The 19,100-nt window shown below is 38.6% G+C and overlaps 1 protein-coding gene across 1 annotated transcript in view; it reads right to left on the reverse strand.

Moving 5' to 3' along the window:
- Positions 1–19,100, reverse strand: part of EPRS1 (glutamyl-prolyl-tRNA synthetase 1) — a 67,682-nt gene that overhangs the window by 18,121 nt on the left and 30,461 nt on the right. Inside the window, exons 14-20 of the mRNA XM_081825189.1 lie at positions 18,367–18,503; positions 17,347–17,554; positions 16,683–16,795; positions 15,403–15,520; positions 9,586–9,942; positions 1,448–1,675; positions 179–441 (exon numbers count right to left, since the gene is read on the reverse strand). Coding sequence (XP_081681315.1) covers positions 179–441; positions 1,448–1,675; positions 9,586–9,942; positions 15,403–15,520; positions 16,683–16,795; positions 17,347–17,554; positions 18,367–18,503 — 1,424 coding nt within the window. The remainder of the gene's footprint in view (positions 1–178; positions 442–1,447; positions 1,676–9,585; positions 9,943–15,402; positions 15,521–16,682; positions 16,796–17,346; positions 17,555–18,366; positions 18,504–19,100) is intronic.

A 19,100-nucleotide genomic window follows, 5' to 3' on the forward strand; every position in this document is an offset into this window, starting at 1 on the left:
TAAACCAAGCAAACGAATAGAAAATTAACAAAAGCTATCCCCTGGCACCATACCTCTAGCTTTCTCCAACTTCACATGATAGTCAAACTAACCAAAATCTGTTTTTAAAAAAAATAATTTCAGAGTTGAATTCCTTCACAACTGCTTCACTTGGAATGCAGCTTCCATGTTCTATTACCTGGTCTGTTTCTTAGGCCCTTGCCCTTCTCCTGCTCCACTGGATGACAGTCCACTTCCTTGGCTTTTAAAGGAGTCTTTCTTTTGGCCATCACTTTGCTTCTGAGGCTTATTCTGCTTCTCAGATTTGTTTTCTTTTTCTTTCTTTTTCTTATCTTTGTCCTCAGCCCCAGTGGCAGAGACAGGCTTATACTCTACTCCGGTCAGAGATTTGTACTGTGCTTTCAGCTGAAGGAGTTCTTGTACAGCTGTATCTACCTGATCCTTTAGTTTAACAAAAGAGGAAAAGAGAAGATAATATTTAATTCCAATCACCGTCTAAGCACTAATGATCAAAGCTTCCTAAGCAGATTTGAAAACATAAATGAAGGCAGAGGAGAATGCGTTAAGGGTGGAGAACATCAAATATACTAACAACTGAAAATAGAAACTATGACAAACAGGGACAGACTTGTACAAAAGAGGGACTGAAAAACAGTACTAGAACTGCACTGTCTGAATGGGAGTCACCGGCCACGTGGCTATTTAAATTCAAGTAAATAAAATGAAAAACTCAGTTCCTCAGTCACAAGAGCCACATTTTAAGTCTTCAGTGGGACAGGTGGCTAGTGACTGGGGTGGGACAGAACTGCCACAGAACACTTCCACCGTCACAGGACTTCCACCAGGAAGTAACATGTATTCCACCGCAAGTTAAGTTGGGAGCCATTACACTACATATGTTCAAAGCTTCATAATCATAAAGATGACAGCAACCAAGTTTCTATATTACTGGTTAAACTTTAAAACCTGTAATGACGTACTGTTTTCCATTCACAAATCTGTACCCAAAAAATCCTACCCCTATGAAGAGAATATAATTAGCACAGACTACACCAGAGCTGAAAATAACACTTGCCATTTGAGACTGACTCAGCTCCAGGAGAATGAGTAGAACAAAGAGCATGCACCAACGGCCTACAATAAGCCAGGCACTGCTGGGGTCTAGGGCCCTATTCTCCGGGATCTCATGGACTAGAGAAGCTGACAACAGGTAAAATACAGAGTGTTTAAGTACAGTGTCAGAGAAAGGCAGCATCTTGTAAGAAATGTCCAGTCAAATATAGACGGGGAGAGAAGTATCAGTGAAGGCTTGTCTAATGCCCAAGACAAAGGTTGAGAACTGAAATACATGAGCAGAACTTGGATTTGATGGGCCAGAAAGTGTTCCAGGCAAAGAAAACAGCCTGTAATGTAAACAACAAAAATACAAACAAAATACCACACTAACCTTAGAGGCTTTTTCAGCTTTAAGTTTTCGAACTACTTCTCCTTGAGAAGCTACTTCGTCAAAAAGTACTTTGGCTTCTGGTGTTTCTGGACCACTAGCCTCAGAGCTGTTGGTTGAGTCTGAACTTTGAGATAATGGAGGCTGACCAGAAATGTACTCTTTTCCAGTTTTTTCTTTATACTGAGCTTTCAGGGAGAGTAAGCATTCTACAGCTTCATTTACTTTAGCCTGAAATAAAAGACAAAAAACAATTATTTAAAACTTTCTGAAATTTCTGAAAATTTCAGTGATTACTAAAAATCATTAATTACCACCAAAGTATTCCTATAAATAATCATCATGGAGAAACCCAAGCAACAAAGGAGCTCAATTATAAAGTAACAGATCAAAGCTAAAAAAACAAAACTTAAAAATAGAAATATTATAATCCTATATACAAATCATAAAAACAAACATAAACATACACATACAGTACCATAACTTCCATTTTACATATATAAACAGACAAATAACAGAATATCCAAGCAAACTTGGCAGTGTCCAAGCCCCAGGTTTATAAATAGTGGAGTCAGAAATTACAAAATCAGAATAAAGATCAGCTCAATGGCTTTGCTATACAAACCTTATTTTCATTAGCTTACTAAACAAACACTAAATACAGCACAAAACAAACTACAGTTTGGGCCCAACTAAAGAACAGTTATATTACTCTTTTAAAAATTTACAATAGGGGCACCTGGGTGGCTCAGTTGGTTGAGTGTCTGCCTTTGGATCAGCGTTCTGGGATCAAGTCCCACATCGGGCTCCCTGCTCAGCGGAAAGCCTGCTTACCCCTCTCCCTCTGCTGCTCCCCTGCTTGTGCCTTCTCTCTCTGTCAAATAAATAAATAAAATCTTTAAAAAAAAATTTACAGTAAAATGAGAAGATATATTGAGGGTTTTTTTAGAGATTTATTTATTTTAGAGAGAAAGCAAGCAGGGGGAGGGGCAGAGGGAGAGAGGGAGGTAGAGGAGCAGATCCCCACTCAGTGCGGAACCCAACACAGAGCTCAACCTCATGATCCCGAGATCCTGACCTGAACTGAAACCAAGAGTCAGACATTTGCTTAACCAACTGAGCTACCCAGGCGCCCAGGTATGCTGAGGTTTTAATTAGACATTAACGTATATACATCATCCTCTGATACTTCAATGTAATCATAATGAAAAAGAATGAAATACTCAGCCCAACTGAGACGCTTATGATTCTAGCAGAGAAGGGCAACAACGCAGGCAAAGGACCCAAGTTGGATGCTTTACCCGAATGGTAGTACTATCTAAGCACAGACAAATATGCCACTGAAAAGCCATCCCATCAATCAGAGAGAGAAAAAGTGCCTCCAAATTACCCTAGTTTCCAAGTTTCACTGCTACATTATAACAGCACTCCAAACAGCTAAGAGCAACCCAACAGAAGCCAGGAAGAATACTACAGTGGGGGTCAAAGGAGTGCAGGAAGCATTGGTATACATTCAAAGAACTTACACCTATGAGTCAACAAGTGACATTTCCCTGTCAGCTAATTTATGACACAATGTTTTGCTGCCTACTGAAGTGCAGGCTGTCACACCATACCACACAGGAGTAAATGTAAGACAAAAACAAAAACAAAGCAGGTAGTTTGCCTTATTTGTAGCCCTGACCTGTCTCTTGTTTACACTGTCTTTAGAATTAAAAGCATTTTCACAACAGAATCTACCTAATCCCAACAAATAAGACACAATTAATCAGACCTACAAGAATCAAGGAAAAAGAAACTTCCATCAGCTAACAGAAAGAAAATGGGAAAAAAGTTAAGGGACTTTCCTGCAACCATTTCCACAAAAAGAGGCCTTTGAAAGGAGTTCCATTTTACACTATAAGCAAGTGTTGACCAGAGTCTGAAGTCAGGTGGCACATACTTCACAAAGGAAAAAACCTTGTTTGGCAAGATTACAATTCAACATATTATAAAGAAGAAAATTAAGATGGACAAATCACTTCACTACTAAATCATATTCTAAAACAGAGTAGAATTATATACACTTAGAGTTCCCCTCCAACTGAGAAATGGAACATTCCTGTGGATAACTAAGTAATCTATTCAGGTTATTTTTCAAAACAGTGAAATAATACTGTTCTCTATGCAGTCTTCTCTGATGATTTAGAAGGTATCTGAAGATTCTTGAATTAGAATCAGCATTATTAATACAAGAAACTATCTCTATTATTTTATGGCCTATTTATTTACTCTGTGCTGGACACTATGCTCAGTGCTTTATGTAGATCATTTTATTTTTCAAAACAACCCTGACTCATTTTACAGAAGTAAAGCTTAGAAATAAGACTAAGTACCTTACCCAAAGTTACACAGTAAGTGGTAGTAGAGCCAGGATTTAATCTAGGGTTTATTCTAGAGTCTGTGATCTACTCCTGCTAACATGCTATGAAAACTGCACTTTCAAAAGAGGTCTTTGATTCTTACTTAACGACGTCTTGTGGAATGAGGAAAAAATAATCTCTTTTAATACTCTAGTTTTCTGGAATAAAAGGCATTTACAAAGAAAAACTGGATGGTACTACTCGATATAAGATTAAACAACAGAAGCCTACAAAGCAGGTACTGATAAACCTTAAACTCTTAATGGACAAAACTGTTTTAAACTTACCTAACATACGCCAATACAAACATGAAAAGATTTCAATAAATAATTGTTGATGCAGATGAATGAGAAAGGAAACAGCCTACAAAAAAACACTTCCGTGAGAATTTAACATGGGAATTTGAGGAAGTGCACATGACCTGAGAATCAGACCAAAGATGGGCGAGGACTCACCCGGTTACACTTAGAACGAGACGGCGCACCCAACAGCTATTTAGACAGCAGCCACTAGATGGAGACATTTCTCCGTGGGAAAGGAAAGAACTTAAAGAAGAAACACCTAAACATTACCATTTTAAATGTACGAACAGAAAGGCTTGAGCACCTCAATTATCAGTGAAGAGAGCTTTTTAAAAATACACTTTTTTCCGACTTCATCTATTTTTCCCAACTCTATAGATGTTCTCCCACCTTTCGCTCCTTTTTTAACCTATCCCAGAGGACACCTGCACACATGAGCGATAACCACTCCCCATGCAGATTCTCACTCGGTGGGGGTGGGAAATGAATAGTAATCCAAAGAGGGAATTCTCCCAGGTTGCGGAGGGGGAGTAATGAAGCTTGTATCATATAAAAAAAGTCTGCTAGGAGACTTAGTGAACTAAAAGTTCACAGGTTTTCAAAGCAAGGTGTTTGGCTTTTTTTAAGTCAACTGATTAGAATCTGTATTTAGCTTAAATGCCTAATCCTGTACGGAACAGCCCAATTACTGAACCCCAATCCCAGGAGTCAATCCAACAGAACAGAGGGCCCCGATTCTGGAGTCAATCTGGGTTGGGAACATCTGCTCTGCTGTTTCTCAGTTCGGCTCAGGGTTCATTTACCTAAATCACAATGTATCCGCTACTTTTCTCTAACACAAATCAATTAGCCAAACTCCTCAGATTTTCCTAGACAATCCCTAAGCTGTAGTCAGTCTTGTGAAATGTCCTGTCTCACAAGATGGATGGATTTATACCTGTTTAATGCAAAGGCAAGCTTGTATTAAACACCAAATACAGATATAGCAGAAACTCATTACACACAAATTCCAAATAGGAAGCTCAAAATCTGTCAAGGGAAAGGATGGGTTTGTTTCTTCTGATTTTCTCCCCCTTGCAATCTTTATTTTTTGGCCTTAGAATTAAGGCTATTGAGGTGGGGGTGAGGGGCAGTGGTTTTCTAGAACAGCCTGTTTACCAAAGGGGTATAACGATGTGTTTCCTCTCCTGATAAGCTGTGATTTGATTTTCAAAACCAAAAACACTGGTGTAAAATATAAAAGGGCAAAGATGGGCAGAATATTTAAGTTGAATTAGTGGGTGCATAAAATACAAGGTGCCATGAATCAAATGTTACAACTGGAGAAGATGACCAGCACCCAGCCACCCAGATGGAATCTGACAAAAAGAAGCTGCTAATGACAAGACGAAATAACTGTGAATTATTGTTTCTATTTAACATAATAATCATTTGATTTTGCTGCCATTTATTACTTCAATTAAAAAAGTCAGTTCTATAGCAGTCCTCAAATCTCTGTCCTCTAGGGGATGGGTCATCTGACTTTTCCAATAAAGGGCCAGGGCCACATAAAAAATATTGTAGGCTTTGTGAGTCTAACTACTCGACTCTGCAGCTACAGCACGAAAAGAGCCTTAGACAATATGTAAACTACAAAGTGCAATTGTAGCCCAATAAATTTCACTTACAAAACACAGGCAGGCCATAGTTTGCCAAACCTGGTCCCAGAATTTAAAGTGTTGTATTTCATAAAGCCCTTAATTTACCATTTTCTGACTCCCATTTCAAGAAAACAATACCAAAATTTCATGTTTAAACTGCATTCATTTAGATTTCAAATCAGAGAAATGTGTTCAAAATCAAAGTTTTATTTTTTGAAACTATAACTTTCGAACTTTGAAAGTTAATATTTCAAATCTGAAAAGTGACTTCAATTTTTAAAGTAACTCAGCATTCAGAATTATTTACCTTTGGTGTATTCTCAGATATGCAACTCACAACTATATATGCCTGATCCACTGTTTTGTAACAACCTACTGAGCAAGGGAAAAAGGAGAGGAGCAGAAGGTGGACTTGAAGGAGGAACTGAAGGTAGACTTCCAAGTTTTCACTCTTGCCTACCTTTGCTTATACTCTGCCTTTATATGCTTAGAAGTTCTTACACAAAAGAATTACTATCTGATCCTGAAGCAGGAGGGAGGTGGGGAGAAGGACAGAAGAATGGACAAATAGAGAAGGAAGAATTCTAATCGAAGCCTGTAACTACAAATTCTCAGCTGATCACCTTCTTTACAACTGAACATGACTTAACAGAAGAACTACTTTTGTAGGAAATGGTTAAGAGGCTTAGATAAATTATTAATGTAAAATAAGCATAGACTTGGGTGCCTGGGTGGCTCAGTCATTAAGCGGCCGCCTTCGGCTCAGGTCATGAACCCAGGGTCCTGGGATCGAGTCCCACAGCGGGTTCCCTGCTCAGCAGGAAGCCTGCTTCTCCCTCTCCCAGTCCCCCCGCTTGTGTTCCTGCTGTCACTGTCTCTGTCAAATAAATAAAATCTTTAAAAAAAAAAAAGCACAGACTTGCTTAATAAATTAATAAACTAGTTAAAACCATAATCCTCTGGTGCTCATAATGCAATGCCCCACTACCATCACCTCTAATGAGAAATAACTTGGGGATCTGACTGCAAAATTGGAATCTAGGTTTTGTAAACTTCAGGAAATTACTTTCCTATTCACAGTTTCTCACTGGTTACAAAAACCAACAAATAAAAAAAGAAGTATTGGGTGCCTGGGTGGCTCAGTCGGTTAAGTGTCTGCCTTCAGCTCGGGTCATGATCTCAGGGTCTTGGGATCGAACCCCACATTGGGCTCTCTGCTCAGTGGGGAGTCTGCTTCTCCCTCTCACTCTTCCTCTGTGCTCTCAGATAAATACAATCTTAAAAAAAGAATTATTTGAACATTACTGAACATGGTTTTTGTGAGGATTAAATGTGAAAATAGTAACTGTGTACAGTACACGGTGCCAGATGCAGTCTAAAAAATACTTCCGTTCCTAGTAACTGGGTTGATTCTCTAGATCAGGAGAGAGCACTATTTACTACTCTTAGCATTCAGAGAAGAAAAAAATGTAAGCAATATTTTGAAACACAGATATGGTACACTGTACGCATTCAGTAAATGTAGGTTAAATCAAAGTCAGATTCATTTCAGTATCACATTTATCATTATCAGAAAGTACCTAATAAAAGTAGCTGCCTAATTACCAAAGAAATTTAGGGGTTTTTTAACCCACAGGCTGACTTTTCATAAGCTTGACCACGCCATCCCAGAAGTAGGATATAATCCACTGACCCAGTGAGATGGGAGGCATAGCTGGCTGCAGCTGTTACTACCCCACACATGATGTCCTGACCAAGACTCAGCACAGAATCTCAACGTACTCTACTCAGAATGAAGGAATTTATTTATTTATTTATTTATTTATTTATTTATTTTTATTTTTTTTAAAGATTTTATTTATTTATTTGAGAGAGAGAATGAGAGAGAGAGAGAGAGAGAGGGCACATGAGAGGGGGGAGGGTCAGAGGGAGAAGCAGGCTCCTCGCTGAGCAGGGAGCCCGATGCGGGACTCGATCCCGGGACTCCAGGATCATGACCTGAGCCGAAGGCAGTCGCTTAACCAACTGAGCCACCCAGGCGCCCCCAGAATGAAGGAATTTAAAGACCACAGCCCTTCCCCTCAAATTACATCTAGAAAGGGGTCCATAGCTTGTGTCTGATCTCCAGAGTGAAAAATACTCTTAAGCTCGCCGAAGGGCAGGAAATATCAAGGATTTACATCCTAGGCTACAGGCTTTATTCCTAGAAGCAGAGCTATTTGAAGATCATCACAGCTCTGCAGGACTTCCAACAGGCTCACTAAAGAGAAAAGATTTTTCCGTACTTCACAATGGAGAGAAAAATATTAACTTCTGGAACAAAACCCCAAGATCTCCCCAAAGCATTTTCCCTCTTCAGCAGAGGTCAAACGTCCATGAAAGAATCAATCTTAGGGGCACGGTTCCCAGTCAGATGCCTAGCAACTTGTTAATGAGATGAGGAAATTGTAACCTCTTAATCCATTCTTCTCCAACCAAAGCCCAGGATGCTGATGGGATAATAGATCCCCTGACAAGAACAAATCTCCTCTAGTCACAGAAGTCAAGTCCAAGGGTTCACTATACCTCTGTGTTCATGTCACAGTCCAGAGTCTGTAATTTTTGGAAGCTTATGAGGGACTGAATTATATCTAGTTATAGCACTACCCATTTGGTCATGTTTTAGAACTACACTACTGTTTGAATAGAACTGCATATCTTGATTATTAAATATGACCTTTCTCAGGGAGCCTGGGTGGCTCGGTTGGTGAAGCATCTGACTCTTGGTTCCAGCTCAGGTCATGATCTCAGGGTAGCGAGATTGAGCCCCACACCAGGCTCCAAGCTCAGCGGGAATCTGCTTGCCCCTCTCCCTCCTCCCCTGCCTCTGTCCCACCATTCGCGCTCTTTCTCTAAAATAAATAAATAAAATCTTTAAAATTAAAAATATATGACCTTTCTCTATCATAGATGCCTTTCCTTTTGTCTCTTACAACAAACAATCCTGTTCCACACTCCATGCTACCACTCACTTGGCTAAATGTTTTGCATAAAGATGTAATTAAAACAAGAATAAAATATATACTTCAGTCAAAGTTCGTATCACTTGAGGGTACCCCTATGAAGAACTGGAAATGGTCACTGGTCAAAAACGTCTTGACGCCCCATTATTCCCTGAATATTCCTCGAACCTTCATACCTCTCTGCCTCTGCTGGTGCACGTCTTCCATACCCGGCCCCAGGCCAGCAGCACCAGCTTCTCCTGGACAACTTTCTACAAATGCATACTCTCTCCATACTCCAGACTTACTGAAGCAGAAGTTCAAGAGGTGGAACCCTACAATCTGTGTTTTAGCAAGCTCTCTAGTAATTCTGATGTACAACGAAGGCTGAGAAGCATGAATCTACTACTTAAAGAGCACCTTCTCTGAACTTTGTTCACACATAAAGGGCTTCCTCTACCTCAGGACTATTTTAAATATCCTTTACGAATAGTTTCTTCCTTCCCTGCCACTTACAACCACAGATGCTTTTGAGAACAATTCACATATCACAGAGGATTACAGTCATAGCACGTGGATTACAGTGTGTGTATTTCCTCCCTGATACCCTCCCCCATACTAGATGGTGAGCTGCTTCTTGTTAATATTTCCAGAGCTTGGCACATAGCAGGTATCAGTAAGTGTGGACTGTTCTGCCAAAATATTCAAGCAGTCTATATACAATATGTTTTAAAAGATGAGACTACAGCGACCCTAAACCATCTGAATTCATGAGCTTCCTCACAGTGTTGTCTTGACTGGTTCCAGCATACTGACCTTGGGGGCTTTTTCAGCTTTCAGTTTACGAACCACCTCCCCTTGTGCAGCAACTTCATCATAGAGAGATCTACTTTCCACAATACTTGCTGATGACATAGAAGAAACATTCTGTACCACCGCAGGAGGATTTCCAGGTTTATATTCCTGGCCAGTTTTCTCCTTATATTCAGCTTTCAAAGCCAAAAGCTGTTTTACAGCTGCATCTATATCTTCCTTTGCTGCTTTCTTGGATTTTAATTCACGAACCACATCCCCTTGAGCAGCCACTCTGTTGTAAAGGACCAAGGAATCCTCAGATGGAGCACAAGTATTATCCAAAGAAGGACCCGGTCTTTCCTTAAAAGGAGTAGTCGGCTACAAAGGAAGAAAACCAAAAGTGAAATAATTAATTCATGTTAAATGTCCTCTCACAAAATTATATCGAATTGTCATATAACATTTCATGCTATAAAATTAAGTTTTAATCCCTTAAAAAGTTTAAGTAAATAATCTCATTCCTAAAAATTTATCCTAATGAAAAATGACAGAAGTAAACAAAGGTAGAGGTACATGGATATGCACTGAAGCATTTTTATTATAGTAAAAAACTGAAAATCACCTAAATCCTTACCATTAGGGGATTAAAGAAATTATGACATATCCAAAAGATCTGAGAATAAATCATTGTTCCACCACATACTAGCTGTGTGAACTTGAATTAGTTACATAAGCTGTTTCTGGTTTTAACTATAGAAGAAAAGTGACTGTTTTGACCCCATCAGTGTGATGGGAAAATAAAAGGTAATAAATCTGCTTAAAGCTTTTAGTTACAAAGGCTGAGAAAAAGTGAATATTAATAAGTTTCAGGAATTATTAATTTTTTTTAAAAGATATCTAGATTGATGACAAGCAAGTCCTCCAAGAAATACTGAGATACAATTTTAACTCATTACCATGGAACGATTCCATTTTTGTATAAAATTATGTACTTCCAGGCATATGATTATATATAAGTATATGCAATAAACCTAGAGATATGTTCACTAAAATGATCTTTGGGTAGTGAATAACTATGCTATTTTTTATTCTTAATGTCATGCTTTCCTTCTGCCTAGAAAGCTTTCCACCCTACTGACACCCTTCTAAATTTAAAACCCAGCTCATGATCATACCTTCCCCATGACTTTTTTCTTTAATGGCTTTCACTTAATCCATATTCATGAGTCATGTGTATTAACTCCAAAATGTTTCATCTCTACTCTGGAACTCTGTCCTGATCCCAGGCCCAGCATTCTGAATGGTCTTTTCAGACATCTTTACCTGGTTAGCTAAGAAGCACTGCAAGCTACATCAGAGTTGCATTTTCCATGAGGGTCAGGTTCTGAAATCAACATGTAAGTCAAAAACCACATACGTTTGGGGTGCCTGGCTGGCTCAGTTGGTAGAACATGTGACTCTTAATCTCAGGGTTGTGAGTTCAAGCCCCATACTGAGTGTAGAGATTATTAAAAAACAGATATATAAAATCTTAAAAAAAAACAACCCACATATACTCAAAATTACTCCTTTAAAATATTCAACCATAAATGTTAATATGCACATATAAATGCATAATATATATGGTAAAGCAAGAATACAATAAATGGAGCCATTCTGTATCAAAAACATATACATTCTGTTCTGTTACACTTACTTTTGATAACCTGAACTGACTCATTCATGCCTGGTAAACAGGGGAACAGTATTAAAGGTATTAGGGTAACACTGAAAAATCACACCACCTTGTAGTGCTTTCTCCCAGAACATTAATGTTTGATGTCAAAGAAGCATACAGGAAAAAGCTTTCTCACAATTAAAAGAGAAAGCTTTAGAAGTGCCTTCCTTGGGGCACCTGGTGGCTCAGTCGGTTAAGCGTCTGCCTTCGGCTCAGGTCATGATCCCAGGGTTCAGGGATCAAGCCCCATGTCAGGCTCTCTGCTCAGTGGGAAGTCTGCTTCTCCCTCACCCCACTTGTGCTCTCTCCCTCTCTTTCTCAAATAAATAAAATCTAAAAAAAAAAAAAAAAAAGAGTGGCTTCCTTGAGTGCAGGTGGTACTTTAAAAACATTGTTCACGGTAACATTAAGCCATCTAATGAAGGTGCAAGTGCAGATAAAGGACTTTCAAAGAGCTATCCTCCTGGGCTTTAAAAACAAGAAAGGAAAAAAAAAAAAAGGATGAGGCAGGATCCACGCTGAGTCAGACTTTAATTCTGATGACACTGCTCTCTGTTAGAGGCAAACACCCTCAAAGACCTACATATCAAAGGAGAGAGCATTAGCCCTAAGGCTTAAGGCTGCCTGCAGTGCTGGATACCAATGCTAGTCAACTGTACTTAAATCTCTATAAGGATCTGTGCAGGTTCCAAAACCTACCCACAAACTTTGACACTCCCTGCATCAAGAGGGGGGTCTAGCCCCTCCCCTTGAATCTGGGCAAGCTTATGAGTGCTTGGACCACAAGCATGGCAGAAATGACACTATGTGAGATTTTCAAGGTTAAAACATAAAAGGCAATGCTGCTTCGATCATGTCTACTGGACACTCACTTCTGGAGCCCTGAGTTGTCATATACAAAGTCTCACTACCCTGACACTACCACGCTAAAGAGGTCACTTGAAGCTGCTTTGTGAGACATTTCCCCCTTCCTAGCCAACAGCTGGCATCAACTGCCACCCACGTGAGTGAGCCACTGTGGATGTCCAGGCTAACAGAGCCTTTGATGACTGCCAACCAGCCACCACTTGACTGAAACTACAGGAGATATACAGGTTCTTAGTGTTCTGCACCAACCCTATTTTTTCTAAAAAACCAGCCCTGTTATTTTTAGTATTGCCACTTTGCAGGACATAAAGTTTCTTAAGAATACACAAACTTCTGAAACCAGTATTACACTATATGTTAACTAACTAGAATTTAAATAAAAATTTGAAAAAAACACAAAAACTTACAGCATTACCCTAACTTCTTTACAGGATACGTGGAAGGTGTGAGGTACTGATGGTAAGTGGGACCAATGAAGGCCTGGGTAGCCACATTTCCCACATCGTGTGTTAAGATTCTCTCTCTCAGACCTCTCCACCTTGAGTACCCCCATTCTCATTCTCTCTCGCTCAAAAAGTAAATAAATAAAATAAAATGAATAAATTCTTTGAAAAACTTGTCAATTTTAACTTTTAGTATAACAAATACTCATAAATATAACCCACATAAAAAGGGTCCTCAATCATTTTTAAGCATGTATAGGGTCTTGAAACTAAAAAGTTTGAAAACTGCCCTATTTATTTATTTTTAAAGATTTTATTTATTTATTTGACAGAGAAAGAGAGCATACAAGCAAGGGGAGCAGCGGGCAGAGGGAGAGGGAGAAGCAGGCTCCCCACTGGCAAGGAGCCTGATGCAGGGCTTGATCCTGGGACCCTGGGATCATGACCTGAGACGAAGGCAGATGCTTAACCGACTGAGCTGACTGGCTGAGATCACATAGTGTTTAATTTGTGTAAATTAAAAGCTCAAGTCATGACATTCCCACTATAAACAGTTCCAAATTCATACCTAATATGATGTGCTTCTGTCTTCCCTAGCTCAAGTGATTTATCATTTATTTACCCATTCAACCACACAAAATTAGGACTTACTGTCTTACTGATTCTACTTCCTGAATTCATGTCCTACTTTTATCTTCCCTGCTCTCATCCTCTGGCTCCCTGACCACTTATCACATCTTCTAATCCTACTTCCAATCCACCTGCCAAAATATCTTCTACACTGTTGCCAAATAGTCAATGCCGACCCAACATCTATAGATCCCAAACTATGCATCAAGGTGCCCGAGGGGGCCACAGGAAATTCATAGGGTTGCCAAACACGGCATGTACTACTCAGGATGGTTCAATTTTAACACGAGAGTATGTTACATTCCTTTCAATGATGTCCTATCTTTGCAAAACTACAATTTCCACAGCTGCTGTGCTAAAATCAAATACTACAGGAAAATCACTATGGAACAGGAAATTAGTAGGGTAGTATCCAATCTGAGTCCAAGATTCAAGAAATATTCTTTTTTCTTTTTTAAGATTTATTTATTCATTAGAGAGAGAGAGAGAGTACACAAGCTAGGGGAGTAGCAGGCAGAGGGAGAGGGAGAAGCCATTGAGCAGGGAGCCTGACACAGGGTTCAATCCGACGGGGGATCATGACCTGAGCCGGAGGCAGATGCTTAACCGACTGAGCCACCCAGGTGCCCTGGTATTATTTTTTTCTTTTGATTAGTGTATCACTTTAAGAATGAAATAAAAATTAAAATATTTAAATTTAAGAACACAATCTTTTAAGAATAAAATTTTTCTTCTCTTTCAACTTATGCGTATTATTTCTTCAAATGACTACTGGCATATGAACATTTATCTAACTTAACTACTTAACAAAGAGAACTGTTAGGAATTTCAGTTAGCCCATGGGTGCCATGAAGAAATTAGCAAGAAACCAAGCGTACTGTGTGAATTGAGGAAGATTGAAGACCTTTGCCTACACTACAGACCCCCTCATTCTCTAACTATGTCTCCAGCTCTCAAATCCACACCCTGTCTCCTAGGGAAGCGGTGTCTCCATCTGGAATGTCCCTCCCAACCCTGACTGCTGGGCAGATTTTGAACTCATTCTTAAGCATAGAGATTAAGCATTATCCACAAGAGGAAAGGAACAGAAAAAGGCAGGAAGTGACACAATTTCCTCTCACCCACATCCTAGCAGTTCCTATTCTTGCTCTCCTTTCTGAACCTCTTCTCTCAGAGGCACTGGAGTTTGACAGAAAAGTATAGTCAGGGAACCAGAAAGCCTGGTCACTGTCCTGACTCTGTCAATAACAACTTTTGTGGGGCGTCTAGGTGGCTCAGGCCATGATCCCAGGGTCCTGGGATCGAGCCCCGCATCGGGCTCCCTGCTCAGTGGGAACCCTGCTTCTCCCTCTCCCACTCCCCCCTGCTTGTGTTCCCTCTCTCGCTGTCTCTCTCTGTCAAATAAATAAATAAAATCTTAAAAAAAAAAAAAAACTTTTGTTATCTTGGGCAAGGGATTTCTCCTGTTCTTTTTCCACGTATAAAGTAAGTAGCTAACAATAGGTGGTGCTCAATGTACTCTTCAGCTCTACACGATGCTCCTGACTAAAGCAGATAGGATATTAAAAAGAAAATGGGGGGGGTGCCTGGGTGGCTCAGTCATTAAGTGTCTGCCTTTGGCTCAGGTCATGATCCCAGGGTCCTGGCATCGAGCCCCACATTAGGCTCCCTGCTCCGGAGGGAAGCCTGCTTCTCCCTCTCCCACTCCCCGTGCTTGTGTTCCCTCTCTCACTGTGTCTCTGTCAAATAAATAAAATCTTAAAAAAAAAAAAAAAAGGATTTGGGGTGCCTGGCTGTCTCAGTCAGTGGAGTGTGTGACTCTTGATCTCAGGGTTGTGAGTTTGAGCATGACCCTGGGTGTAGAGATTACTTTAAAAATTAAAAAAGTATGTAAAAAGAAAAGCAACTACTGCAGCAATACTGGTGGTGGTGGGGGGAAATCGTTCTAAATTAAACTACTCTTTCTCACTTTTTCATATAATAAATCTAAAAAATCTTGTTCTGCAAGGTATTCTGAAAACTTACAGGAAAGGACAAGACTACAACAAAACCCCCAAACTAAGAGCCACTGTCCTCTTCAATGTCAACAGTAAGACGGACAACCACTTGTAAAGAAAGATTCCAAATCCTGGCGTAAAAAGATGGTTGATTAGAGACATATCCATGAAAGTCAATGTTTACCTCATTTTTTGTTATTTCTACCTTGGTCTTTTCCCTTGACCCAGATGTTGGCATTTCCTTTGTATGTCCATCAGGAACGTATATCAAAACACATGGGGCTTCTTTGCAGCTATATGGGCTAAAGAGAAAACAGAGGGCCAAAAAAAGTTCATTTCAACAAAATTATGTGGCAGTAATTAAAACTGAATTCCTAGATTAATTCAATGGCACCACGTTAATACTTCTCAAAGTATAAACAGTCCATTCTCTTATTATTCAAATCAGAAGCTCTTCAGAGTAGTTTAAAAACAATGGATAAATAAAAATTCTCAGTACTAATTATAACCTTCCAGTTTAAGAACTTTTATAGATAAAAACACGCTAACTCCAGGACAAAAGTGCAGCTACTCTGCCTGCTACCAGAAATGGCACTAGTGGGTGCTCGTTCGTGACTGAAAGCAAATGCATCTCCATACCACACCGAATCTGCTTATAAACAGAAGAATTTCCATAAAACATAAGAATTTCCCAATTCTAGGGGCGCCTGGGTGGCTCAGTTGGTTAAACGACTGCCTTCGGCTCAGGTCATGATCCTGGAGTCCCGGGATCGAGTCCCGCATCGGGCTCCCTGCTCAGCGGGGAGCCTGCTTCTCCCTCTGACCCTCCTCCCTCTCATGCTCTCTCTCATTCTCTCTCTCTCAAATAAATAAATAAAATCTTTAAAAAAAAAAAAAAAAGAATTTCCCAATTCTAAAAAGTACAGTAATTAGCAAAATCCACTGCCCCTGAGACTATTCATGAGCAAATGATTTCTTCAAATTTTGTAGTAAAAGCTCAAGTGAAAATAAAAAGAGAAGAATTTAGTAACAATAGGATCCTATATATTGCTTCAACATTTTTAAATAATAGCTTTATTGAGATACAATTTACTATTTTCCTCTAAATGTACCTGCTGCATTATTTATATTCTACAATACAATCTAATGAAAATACGCTATAAAGAAGAAGGTAATAGTAATAATTTTCACCCAAAGACATACTGAAATTTTTTTCTTTTACTTGGATTACATGAAGATGAATTATAAGACAGTTTAATTTTAGAAATGAATAATTTGTTATTATGCTGTTTCAAAGTTATTGCTTGTTACTACAAAGTTTGAAATATTAAATATAAAAGGCAAATATCAAACTGAATAGAGAATTATCAGGTACAGAATTTTGGTAGAAATGTGATTTTTAAATCTTATTTACTGTAAGAATGTTAAGCATTTTCATTTAAATGCTCAATGACATTTACTTACCTAACAGGTTCATACGGCTGATCACATATGAAGAATCCTCTTCTCTGGAGTTGTATAATGTCTCCTTTTTTCAAATCCTTAAGGCAGGGATCCCCCAGCATTAGCTCTTCATGCTGTAAAGATGATAAAGACCAAAATACACCTGTGCTTAGAAATCAGAGCACTGAAAACAACTCTAAAATATAAGTTGTCTTTCCAGAAGGTGGAATACTCTTAAAGATATGTTAAAAACTTTACTACTTAAGCAGATGCAGTGAAACAGTAAAGAAGTAAACAATTACATATACAGTATTTTTAAAAGTTAAAATTGACAAACTGATGAACTTCAGGAAACCTTTTAACCAACATGATTGGTATCCCTGCACATATAAGTGAGTTTCCCACCACCAATATGAGCTGCAGCGCGAAAAGCACAGAGAGACCTAGCTGAGAGGCATAGCAGCACAGCACTTAAGCATAAGCAAGTTCCTTAACTTCATTGTGTTTCAGCTCCAATCTTCAGTAAAATGGAAACATCACTCTTTTACACATCTTTTCATTTTAACAAAATTTTACAGATCTTTTCCATTTTACTTGAAAACCAAATACTTAAAAGTAATTTTAAAATTCTAAAAAAGTTTATATAACAAGGAAAAAAGAAACATGGTTTCTTTTAGAAGGCTACCTTACTGTTCTTGTTGACATACTGCTTAAAGTCCTCATCTTTTCCCAGCACTGGCTTTGTGATCAAGTGCTCGTAAGTGACACAGATTGCAGGAATAGGAAGAGCATGTGCCGTCTCTGCCAGCCACGTGATCTTTGTGGTTTTCTTGTAGTCTTTGTTCTCCAAATTCAATTTTGCATCAAGAGATACAATTTTTCCATCTGCATTTCTAGATATAAGATCAAAAGGTGTTTAAAGAAAACCATAATTGTCATAAATGCATTATTTGTCCTACATTTGTAATAAATGGCTAGGAATTTTCTTTGGAAAAATGTCAAAGCAAACATTTATTTGAACTTCTAATATGTTCCAGACATATATTGGTTAAGAGATGAATAAAACATAAACTACTGGAGAACAGATGCACACACATCTGATGAAGAACATGAACATATTTACAAATTTTAAAGTCATCTGAATTAAACATTAAAAAATGTAAAGTACTGTATTTTTAAACATTTAACAATTACTTGAAATCATATGTAATGACTGGACAATTCAGATTTCAGAGTTTATACAAATTAATTTTATTAGCATACTATGTTCCATTTATGTGATCTTAAGAACTAACAAGTGTAGCACACTATAATAACTAGAAAGTTCATATTCATCACAAAACAATTTTAAAGCAAATTTTAGAATAAAGAATGTTATATATACAAATTCTGTCCAAAGGACCCCTTCCCCAGGCAACTGTACAATGAGAATTAGATGACAAAAAGGGACCCGTAAGCATTAGAACTTTTTTTTTTACATCTAGACACAGTAATTTGCAACATCACAAGCAAAACATATCCCAAGATTAATAAACTGGAACACATACGGAAAAGAAATTTGCTGTGTGTCCAGAATTGGCAGTTTCTACGCCTGAGCAGATTTACCAGTTGGAAAAACGAATGAGTCTAAATCTGGTCATTTTTAGTAAGTGAATAAACAAGAATTCCCTTCCATATTTAATAAAAACAGATGAAAAGTTCTTACTTGTTTATTTTAGTAATGTTGATGTTGCCCCAATTTATAAAGGTAACCATCTCCCCTTCTGACAATGTCTCTGCATCAGCCCCTTCAATGAAAACTTTAGGACTGTACCACACCGGCTTCAAGCCAACATCAGGATTCTGATGATTAAAAAAAAAGAGAGAGAGAGAATGTTGATTGAAACAGCTTATTGAATGCAGCATACAAATTTATATATTCATTCATTTCATTCTTTAACCAAACGTGTTGAACCCCGGCTCTGTGACAGGTGGTCAGTCACCTGACCAATAATGCTAATGGGAGTCAGATGAAGTGAGCTGTTGAGCTGTCCCTAAAATTACTTCCAGCCTAAGATTCTTTGTTTTCAGAGCTAAGACAGTATTTGTCTTTGGTGTCCCTCCAACCAGAATCTGCTTTGCTCTCCTCAGAATGTCACTAATGCTTGGCAGCAAAGGAGAAAAGGAAGTCACTCCTCATCAGTGGCTGTAGAACATTACAGGACAACAGAGGTCACCACAGCAGGAAATGGTGGACCTTTCATCTTTTAGAAGACGAAGAGCGTCATATTTGTATAGACAGATAAATTTTCTCTTTTCATTGTATATTACATAAAGAAGAAAAAAGATCTGGAGAATAAAAAGAACGGTGTGTTAACTTTCAGTTTTTGTTTGACGGACTTGAAAAGAAGTCTAAGATTTTTTGAAATAAATGTTACACAGCATGTGTTTAGTAACTGT

Source organism: Leptonychotes weddellii, chromosome 6 (genome assembly GCF_054177405.1).
Source record: "Leptonychotes weddellii isolate Sample4059 chromosome 6, ASM5417740v2, whole genome shotgun sequence".
Lineage (NCBI taxonomy): Eukaryota > Metazoa > Chordata > Mammalia > Carnivora > Phocidae > Leptonychotes > Leptonychotes weddellii.